The 10,204-nt window shown below is 56.9% G+C and overlaps 1 protein-coding gene across 2 annotated transcripts in view; it reads left to right on the top strand.

Annotated features, from left to right (window-relative positions):
- The window catches only part of LOC147095868 (gamma-aminobutyric acid type B receptor subunit 1-like), a 162,414-nt gene that overhangs the window by 91,222 nt on the left and 60,988 nt on the right, over positions 1-10,204 (top strand). For both annotated transcript variants that reach the window (XM_085974875.1, XM_085974876.1), the window contains exons 10-11: positions 6,493-6,643; positions 7,840-7,972. In XM_085974875.1, coding sequence (XP_085831001.1) covers positions 6,493-6,643; positions 7,840-7,972 — 284 coding nt within the window. The remainder of the gene's footprint in view (positions 1-6,492; positions 6,644-7,839; positions 7,973-10,204) is intronic.

Raw genomic sequence — 10,204 nt, 5'->3', positions numbered from 1 at the left:
CATTCACAGTCAGACACTGGACAGCCTGTTCCCAGCGGAGGGGATTAACCCTCTCACCCACCTCTCCCCATTCACAGTCCAGACACTGGACAGCCTGTTCCCAGCGGAGGGGATTAACCCTCTCACCCACCTCTCCCCATTCACAGTCAGACACCGGGCACGCCTGTTCCCAGCGGAGGGGATTAACCCTCTCACCCACCTCTCCCCATTCACAGTCAGACACTGGGCAGCCTATTCCGAGGGCGGGGATTAACCCTCTCACCCCACCTCTCCCCATTCACAGTCAAACACTGTGCAGCCTGTTCCAGCGGAGGGGATTAACCCTCTCACCCACCTCTCCCCATTCACAGTCAAACACTGTGCAGCCTGTGCCCCAGCGGAGGGGGATTAACCCTCTCACCCACCTCTCCCCATTCGCAGTCAGACACTGGCAGCCTGTTCCCAGCGGAGGGGATTAATCCTCTCACCCACCTCTCCCCATTTCACAGTCAGACACTGGACAGCCTGTTCCCAGCGGAGGGGATTAACCTCTCTCACCCACCTCTCCCCATTCACAGTCAGACACCGGGCAGCCTGTTCCCAGCGGAGGGGATTAACCTCTCTCACCCACCTCTCCCCATTCACAGTCAGACACTGGGCAGCCTGTTCCGAGCGGCGGGGATTAACCCTCTCACCCACCTCTCCCCATTCACAGTCCAGACACCGGGTAGCCTGTTCCCAGCGGAGGGGGATTAACTCTCTCACCCACCTCTCCCCATTCACAGTCAGAAGCCGGACAGGCTGTTCCCAGTGGAGATGATTAGTCGAGGGGTTCAGTTGGTTTATGTATAGAATAATGGACACCTGGGACTGAGTTACAGGCTGGAATCTAATCGAGGGGTTCAGATGGCTTATATATAGAACTAGCTGGAGTGCCCGGCAGTGCTGAGGGTTTTTTGAGGGCATATAAATGAGTTTGTCTGTCTGTGTGGGAAGGAGAGAGAGAGAGAGAGAGGGAGAGGGAAGAGGAGAGAGAGAGAGAGGAAGGAGAGAGAGAGAGAGGGAAGGACGAGAGAGAGGGAAGGACAGAGAGAGAGAGGGAAGGACAAGAGAGAGAGAGAGGGAAGGAGAGAGAGAGAGAGGGAAGGAGAGAGAGAGAGGGAAGGAGATAGAGAAGAGAGGAAGACACCCCGGGGAAGGGGCTGGATTCAGAGCCAGGCGGGTGAAGAAGGGCGGCCGCCATTTTGAGAGGTCGGCGGGAAGTTTGAATTACGGCGGCCCGAAGGAAGGAAGGAGGCGAGCTCTCCATCCCTCTCCCACCCCTTCACACTTTCCCTTCCTCACCCTGTCTCTCTCCCTGCCCCCTCTCTCTCTCCCTCCCTTACCCTCTCTCTTGCCCTCCGCTCTCTCTCTCTCCCTGCCCCTCTCTCTCCCTGCTCCTCTCTCTCTTCCTGCCCCTCTCTCTCTTCCTGCCTCTCTCTCTCCCTGCCCCTCTCTCTCTTCCTGCCCCTCTCTCTCTTTCTGCCTCTCTCTCCATCCCTTACCCTCTCTCTCTCTCTCCCCTCTCTCTCCCTGCCCCTCTCTCTCTCCCTGCCCCTCTCTCTCTCCCTGCCTCCCCGCTCTCTCTCTCTCTCCCTTACCCTCTCTCTCTCCCCTGCCCCCTCTCTGTCTCCCTGCCCTCTCTCTCCCTGCCCCTCTCTCTCCCTGCCCCTCTCTCTCCCTGCCCCTCTCTCTCTCCTGCCCCTCTCTCTCTCCCTGCCCCCTCTCTCTCTCCCCTGCCCTTCTCTCTCCCTGCCCCTCTCTCGCTCCCTCGCCCCTCCCTCTCTCTCTCCCTGCCCACTCTCTCTCCCTGCCCCTCTCTCTCTCCCTGCCCCTCTCTCTCTCCCTGCCCCTCTCTCTCCCTGCCCCTCTCTCTCTCCCTGCCCCTCTCTCTCCCTGCCCCTCTCTCTCCCTGCCCCTCTCTCTCTCTCCCTGCCCCTCTCTCTCCCTGCCCCTCTCTCTCCCTGCCCCCTCTCTCTCTCCCTGCCCCTCTCTCTCTCCCTGCCCCCTCTCTCTCTCCCTGCCCCCTCTCTCTCTCCCTGCCCCTCTCTCTCTCCCTGCCCCTCTCTCTCCCTGCCCCTCTCTCGCTCCTGCCCCTCTCTCTCTCCCTGCCCCTCTCTCTCCCTGCCCCTCTCTCTCCCTGCCCCCTCTCTCTCTCCCTGCCCCTCTCTCTCTCCCCTGCCCCTCTCTCTCTCCCTGCCCCTCTCTCTCCCTGCCCCTCTCTCTCCCTGCCCCTCTTTCTCTCCCTGCCCCCCTCTCTCTCCCTGCCCCTCTCTCTCTCCCTGCCCCTCTCTCTCCCTGCCCCTCTCTCTGCTCCCTGACCCCCTCTTCTCTCCCTGCCCCTCTGTCTCTCACTGCTCCTCTCTCTCCCTGCCCCCTCTCTCCCTGCCCCTCTCTCTCTCCCTGCCCCTCTCTCTCTCCCTGCCCCTCTCTCTCCCTGCCCCTCTCTCTCCCTGCCCCTCTCTCTCCCCTGCCCCCTCTCTCTCCCTGCCCCTCTCTCTCCCTGCCCCTCTCTCTCTCCCTGCCCCCTCTCTCTCCCTGCCCCCCTCTCTCTCTCTGCCCCTCTCTCTCTCCCTGCCCCTCTCTCTCCCTGCCCCTCTCTCTCCCTGCCCCTCTCTCTCCCTGCCCCTCTCTCTCCCTGCCCCTCTCTCTCTCCCTGCCCCTCTCTCTCTCCCTGCCCCTCTCTCACCCTGCCCCTCTCTCTCTCCCTGCCCCTCTCTCTCTCTCCTGCCCCTCTCTCTCTCCCTGCCCCTCTCTCTCTCCCTGCCCCCTCTCTCTCCCTGCCCCTCTCTCTCTCCCTGCCCCCTCTCTCTCTCCCTGCCCCTCTCTCTCTCCCTGACCCCCTCTCTCTCCCTGCCCCTCTGTCTCTCCCTGCTCCTCTCTCTCCCTGCCCCTCTCTCTCTCCCTGCCCCTCTCTCTCTCCCTGCCCCTCTCTCTCCCTGCCCCTCTCTCTCTCCCTGCCCCCCTCTCTCTCCCTGCCCCTCTCTCGCTCCCTGCCCCCCTCTCTCTCCCTGCCCCCCTCTCTCTCCCTGCCCCTCTCTCTCTCCCTGCCCCTCTCTCTCCCTGCCCCTCTCTCTCCCCTGCCCCTCTCTCTCCCTGCCCCTCTCTCTCCCTGCCCCTCTCTCTCCCTGCCCCTCTCTCTCTCCCTGCCCCTCTCTCTCTCCCTGCCCCTCTCTCCCCCTGCCCCTCTCTCTCTCCCTGCCCCCCTCTCTCTCTCCCTGCCCCTCTCTCTCTCCCTGCCCCTCTCTCTCTCCCTGCCCCTCTCTCTCTCCCTGCCCCTCTCTCTCTCCCTGCCTCCCCGCTCTCTGTCTCTCTCCCTAACTCTCTCTCTCTCCCCTCTCTCTCTCCCCCCTCTCTCTCCCTGCCCCTCTCTCTCTCCCCCCTCTCTCTCTCCCCCCCTCTCTCTCTCCCCCCCTCTCTCTCTCCGCCCTCTCTCTCCCTGCCCCTCTCTCTCTCCCTGCCCCTCTCTCTCTCCCTGCCCCTCTCTCTCCCTGCCCCTCTCTCTCTCCCCTCTCTCTCTCCCCCCCTCTCTCTCTCCCCCCCTCTCTCTCTCCCCTCTCTCTCTCCCCCCTCTCTCTCCCTGCCCCTCTCTCTCTCCCTGCCCCTCTCTCTCCCTGCCCCTCTCTCTCTCCCCTCTCTCTCTCTCCCCCCCTCTCTCTCTCTCCCCTCTCTCTCCCTGCCCCCCTCTCTCTCCCTGCCCCTCTCTCTCTCCCTGCCTCCCCGCTCTCTCTCTCTCTCCCTACCTCTCTCTCTCTCCCCTCTCTCTCTCCCCCCCTCTCTCTCCCCCCTCTCTCTCTCTCCCCTCTCTCTCCCTGCCCCTCTCTCTCTCCCTGCCCCTCTCTCCCTCCCCTCTCTCTCTCCCCCCCCCTCTCTCTCTCTCCCCTCTCTCTCCCTGCCCCTCTCTCTCTCCCTGCCCCTCTCTCTCTCCCCTCTCTCTCTCCCCTCTCTCTCTCTCCCCCCCTCTCTCTCTCCCCCCTCTCTCCCCTCTCTCTCTCCCCTCTCTCTCTCCCCTCTCTCTCTCTCCCCTCTCTCTCCCTGCCCTCCTCTCTCTCCCTGCCCCCCTCTCTCTCCCTGCCCCCCTCTCTCTCCCTGCCCCCCTCTCTCTCCCTCTCTCTCCCTGCCCCCCTCTCTCTCCCTGCCCCCCTCTCTCTCCCTGCCCCCCTCTCTCTTCCTGCCCCTCTCTCTCTCCCTGCCTCCCCGCACTCTCTCTCTCTCCCTCTCTCTCCCTCTCCTTCCAACTCACCTCGGTACCAGAACGGAGTCAGTCCGACACCGGGAGGCCGGGTGCCGATTGCTCAGAAGCGAGCCTGGGGTTCCTCATGTTTAACCAGGCGGGCCTTTGGACCCGGTTGGCTGGGCGGCAGTGGAAGGCCTTTCGCTCCGGACTCCCGTGTCTGAGAGCCCGGCGGGTGAAGAAGGGCGGCTGCCATTTTGTGAGGTCGGCGGGAGAGAGAGAGAGAAAGAGGGCGGGGGAAGGAGAGAGAGAGAGAGAGTGGAGGAAGGAGAGAGAGAGCCGTCGCTCCTCCGGTCGGAGGCTCCAGCACTCGGCGCCACTCGGGCTCGGAGGCGGGCAGCCGGCACTGGCACAGCCGCTCGAAATGGCCGTCAAAGTAGGTGAGCCTCCGGGCGAAGGGCAGCGACCGCGGCCCCGAGCAGCAGCTCCTTCCCCGCCAGCCCATCATCGCTGCTCCTACTCCCGCGAGGCCGGGGTGACAGGAGAGAGGAGAGAAAGCGGCGGAGACCCCATGGTCGGCGTAGCGCCTGAGGCCCGGCCCGAGTCACCCGAGCTGAGCTCCCGCTCCCTCCGACCTGAAGAGCTCGGAAGTGACATCCTGCAGAGCGGAGAGGCGCGGGTGACAGGAGAAAGTGGAGAGAAGGAGGAGGCCAGCCTTTACCAAGATGGCGGCGATGGCGGGCCGCTGATTTGGAATCGGGCCCAGCGGGACGGGCAGTGCCTAGCTCGGGCGTGGCTGGCGAGGAGAGGCCGAGGCTTCGAGGCCTGAGGCCTGCAGGCAGCTCATCCACCGTGGAAGCAAACAACCCGCGAGCGGAGAGGCCGGGGTGACAGGAGAGAGGGGAGAAAGCGGAGAGAAGGAGGAGGGTGAAGGTGGGACTGGGGCCCATGGTCGGACAGAGGCAGAGTTGCTCCATCACAAACAACAATGGCCGCCGCGAGCTTTTCAGTTTGAAGGATTAGGCCCCACCCACACACGCCATGAAACGCCCCCCGTGATGCAGCGCGCTCCCCTGTAGGATTGGTCAACCTTCACGTCACTCAATGCTAATGAGCGGATTCCCCCCGTATGATTGGCCAACTGCTAATGAGTGGAATTTTGAACGTTTTTTGTCTACTGTCCGAACAATTTTTGTCTGACCAAAAAGTAAATACACCTAGGACACCCTCCTAATCATAACCTTTCTTTTGATATAACATATGCGTAGGTACACTCTATAACTTTTGAGTGATGCCCAGACAGACAGACAGACAGACGCCACTATCCTTTTATATATATATAGATAATGGATACCTGAGAGGGAGTTACAGGCTGGAATCTAATCGAGGGGTTCAGATTGTTTATTTATAGAATAATGGATACCTGGGAGTGATTTACAAACTGGAATCTAATCGAGGGGTTCGGATGGTTTATATACAGAATAATGGATACCCGGGAGTGAGTTACAGACTGGAATCTAATCAAGGGGTTCAGATGGTTTATATATAGAATAATGGATACCTGGGAGTGAGTTACAGGCTGGAATCTAATCAAGGGGTTCAGATGGTTTATATATAGAATAATGGATACCTGGGAGTGAGTTACAGACTGGAATCTAATTGAGGGGTTCAGATGGTTTATATATAGAATAATGGATACCCGGGAGTGAGTTACAGACTGGAATCTAATCGAGGGGTTCAGATGGTTTATATATAGAATAATGGATACCCGGGAGTGAGTTACAGGTTGGAATCTAATCGAGGGGTTCAGATGGTTTATATATAGAATAATGGATACCTGGGAGTGAGTTACAGGCTGGAATCTAATCGAGGGGTTCAGGAGGTTTATATATAGAATAATGGATACCTGGGAGTGAGTTACAGGCTGGAATCTAATCAAGGGGTTCAGATGGTTTATATGTAGCATAATGGATACCTGGGAGTGAGTTACAGGCTGGAATCTAATCGAGGGGCTCAGATGGTTTATATATAGAATAATGGGTACCCGGGACTACAGTGACTGCACTTCAAAAAGTACTTAATCGGCTAGAAAGTTTTTTGGAACGTCTGATGTGGTGAAAGGCTCTATTTTAGATATCTTTTTTCTATCTGTTTTTCTCTCTTTCTTTCTCTCGTTCTCTCTTTCTTTCTCACTTTCTTTCGTTCCCTTTTTCTTTCTTTCTCCCTGCCTTTCTCTCTTTCTAAGAGGAACGATGAACCCAACACCCTTTCCCTTGACCGTCTTTGTCTTGTGTTCCCAGGTGGCGTCCCGCCCGCTGACCACACGAAGGTCATCCCGACATTCCGATACATATCCCAGACACTCTTTGTGTCGGTCTCAGTCCTGGCTGGGCTCGGGATTTTACTGGGACTCATCTGCCTCACCTTCAACATCTACAACAGCAATGTGCGGTAAGTAGGCAGGTGTTGAGGGAGTTAATACTTGATGTCTATGTGGGTTGTTGAGTCTGTATAACTCGCGCCAAGTCCCGTTCACCCATCAGCCCCTGTGCTTGTGACCTACATTGGCTCCTGGTTAACATAGAAGATAGGAGCAGGAGTAGGCCATTCGGCCCCTCGAGCCTGTTCCACCATTTAATGAGATCATGGCTGATCATCCAAATTCAGTACCCTGTCCCTGCCTTCTCCCCATATCCCTTGATCCCTTTAGCCTTAAGAAATATATCCAACTCCTTCTTGAATATATTTAATGAATTGGCCTCAATGCCTTCTGTGGTAGAGAATTCCACAGGTTCACCACTCTCTGGGTGAAGAAATTCCTCCTCATCTCAATCCTAAATGGCTTACCCCTTATCCTTAGACTGTGACCCCTGGTTCTGGACTCCCTCGCCATCGAGAACATCCTTCCTGCATCTAGTCTGTCCAGTCCTGTTAGAATTTTATAAGTTTCAATGAGATCCCCTCTCATTCTTCTAAACTCTAGCGAATATAAGCCCAATCGACCCAATCTCTCCTCATACGTCATTCCTGCCATCCCAGGTATCAGTCTGGTGAATCTTCGCTGCACTCCCTCCATGGCAAGAACATCCTTCCTCAGATAAGGCAAACAAAACTGCACACAATACTCAAGGTGTGGTCTCACCAAGGCCCTGTACAACTGCAGCAAGACATCCTTGCTCCTGTACTCGAATCCTCTCGCTACGAAGGCCAACATACCATTTGCCTTAAGCAACGCCTCAATTTTTAAATTCCCATCCTCGTGTTCAAACCTCTCCATGGCCTCGCCCTTCCCTATCTCTGTACCCTCCTCTAGCCCTACTACCCTCTGCGATCACCGCGCTCCTCCCATTCTGGTATCACACGCATCTCCCATTATAATCGCTCCCACATTGGCGGCTGTGCCTTCAGCTCCCTAGGCCCCAAGCTCTGGAATTCCCTCCCTAAACCTCTCCGCCTCTCCACCTCTCTTTCCTCCTTAAAACCTGCATCTTTGACCAAGCCTGTCCCAATACCTCTTCATGTGGCTCGGTGTCAAATTTTGTTTGATAATTGCTCCTGTGAAGCTGAGATGTTTCACAACGTTAAAGGGCGCTATGTATATAAATACAAGTTGTTGTTGTAACTGTCCCGTCTTTCCCTCGCTCCAGGTACATTCAGAACTCCCAGCCCTACCTGAACAACATGACCGCGGTGGGCTGCACGCTGGCCTTGGCGGCCGTATTCCCACTCGGGTTGGATGGGTACCACATCCGCAAGTGGCATTTCCCCTTCGTCTGCCAGGTGGGTGAGCATGGAAGGAAAGAAAGAAAGACTTGCATTTCTGCAGCACCTTTCACCACCTCAGGACGTCCCAAAGTGCTTCACAAATACCTTTCAAGTGCAGTCACTCTTGTGATGTGGGAAACACGGCTGCCAATTTGCGCACAGCAAGCTCCCAGAGACAGCAATGTGGCAATGACCGGATTTTAGTGATGCTGATTGAGGGATAAATGTTGACCGGGGAGAATCACCGCTGCTCTTCTTCGAAATAGTGCCCGTGGGATCTTTTACTTCCACCTGAGAGAGCAGACGCAGCCTCGGTTTAAGGCCTCATCCGAAAGACGGCACCTCCCTCAGCACTGCACTGGGAGTGTCAGCCTGGATTGCTGTGCTCAAGTCTCTGGAGTGGGGACTTGAACCCACAACCTTCTGATTCAGGAAGGGGGAGTGCTACCCACCGGGCCACGGCTGTTGGCTGAGAGCTAAACATCGGTCCACGGCACCAGGGGAGAACTCCCGCGCTCTTCTTCAAGGTCAGGCCGCAGAATGTGCCGTTGGCTGTGTGGTATAACGGCTGGCAAATGCCATTCCGCCTGTTTTTGCATCCCCGCCTAATGTCCCATTTTGCCTCCCGTAGTTTTGAAACGCTGCGTGGCCATCGGCCGCGTTTGAAGCCCTCACCCTCCGCGCGGCCTGGCTGCCGGAGTCTCTGTCCCATCCCCCACGCACCGGCGTGATTGTCGAGGTTCTGGCAACCTCGAAGCGAGCTCAGCGCTTGATTGGTTGGGTTGGGTTGGGGAGGGGAGGGTGCGGGGTTAGGGGGAATCTCGCAGACATTCATCCACGACTTGCGAGCCGCCGTTAAGTCAGGATGTGGGATGACGCTGGCAAGGCCGGTATTCATTGTGTGCCCCTAGCTGCTCTGAGCAGGTGGACCTTCTCTGATAGCGAGTGGCATCTTAGGCCACTTCAGAGGGCTTTGAGCGTGAGGGTGAGCAACTTTAGTGAGGTGCGGGAGTCACGTTCAACGGCATTACCATCGCCGAATCCCCTACCATTGACAGCCCGAGGGTCGCCATTGACCAGAAACTCAACTGCACCAACCGCAGAAATACTGTGGCTACTGGAGCAGATCAGAGGCTGGGAATTCTGCAGCGAGTGTCTCACCACCTGACTCCCCAAAGCCTTTCCACCATCCACAAGTCAGGAGTGTGATGGAATACTCTCCACTTGCCTGGATGAGTGCAGCTCCAACAACACTCAGGAAGCTCGACACCATCCAGGACAAAGCAACCCACTTGATTGGCATCCCATCCACCACCTTAACCATTCACTCCCTCCAGCACCGGTGCACCGTGGCTGCAGTGTGCACCATCTCCAAGATGCACTGCAGCAACTCGCCAAGACTTCTTCGACAGCACCTCCCAAACCCGCGACCTCTTCCACCTAGAAGGACAAGGGCAGCAGGCGCATGGGAACACCACCACCTCCAAGTCACACTTGACATGGACATATATTGGCCATTCCTTCATCGTCGCTGGGTCAAAATCCTGGAACTCACTACATAAGAGCACTGCAGGAGTACCTTCACCACACAGACTGCAGCGGTTCAAGGCAGCGGCTCACCACCACCTTCTCAAGGGCAATTAGGGATGGACAATAAATGCCGGCCTTGCCAGCGATGCCCACATCCCGAGAGAAAAGAAGACCAGACCAGGTAGGAATGACAGGTTATCTTCCCTGAAGGATATTAATGAACAAGTTGAGTTTATTTTATGACAATCCGGCAGCTTTCATGCTCATTTTGGATGAAATGTTAAACAGAGGCCCGTCCCATCCGCCTGGTCATGTTGATGTAAAAGATCCCATGGCACTAGTTCGAAGAAGAGCAGGGGGAGTTCTCCCCAGTGTCCTGGCCAATATTTATCCCTCAACCAACATCACTAAAAAACAGATTATTTGGTCATTATCTCATTGCTGTTTGTGGGAGCTTGCTGTGCGCAAATTGGCTGCCGCATTTCCTGCACCACAACAGTGACTACATTTCAAAACAGACTCCAGTGGCTGTGAAGCGCTTCGGGGCGTCCTGAGGTTGTGACAGGCGCTGTATAAATTTGAGTTCTTGTATTGCTCATCAGCGGCCAAACATGACCGGATTTATTGACTTATTTCACAACAGGCCCGTGGTGAGATTCTGGGCTTCTCTGGAGTTCTGGGTTGCCGGTCAAGCAACTGCACTCCCACTCATAGCCA

The sequence above is a fragment of the Somniosus microcephalus genome, unplaced genomic scaffold (assembly GCF_052327205.1).
Source record: "Somniosus microcephalus isolate GS21.2 unplaced genomic scaffold, FLI_Smic_1.0 unresolved_chr1, whole genome shotgun sequence".
NCBI lineage: Eukaryota > Metazoa > Chordata > Chondrichthyes > Squaliformes > Somniosidae > Somniosus > Somniosus microcephalus.
The sequence above is the reverse complement of the archived record's forward strand: the minus strand, read 5'-3'. Positions and strand labels throughout refer to the sequence as shown.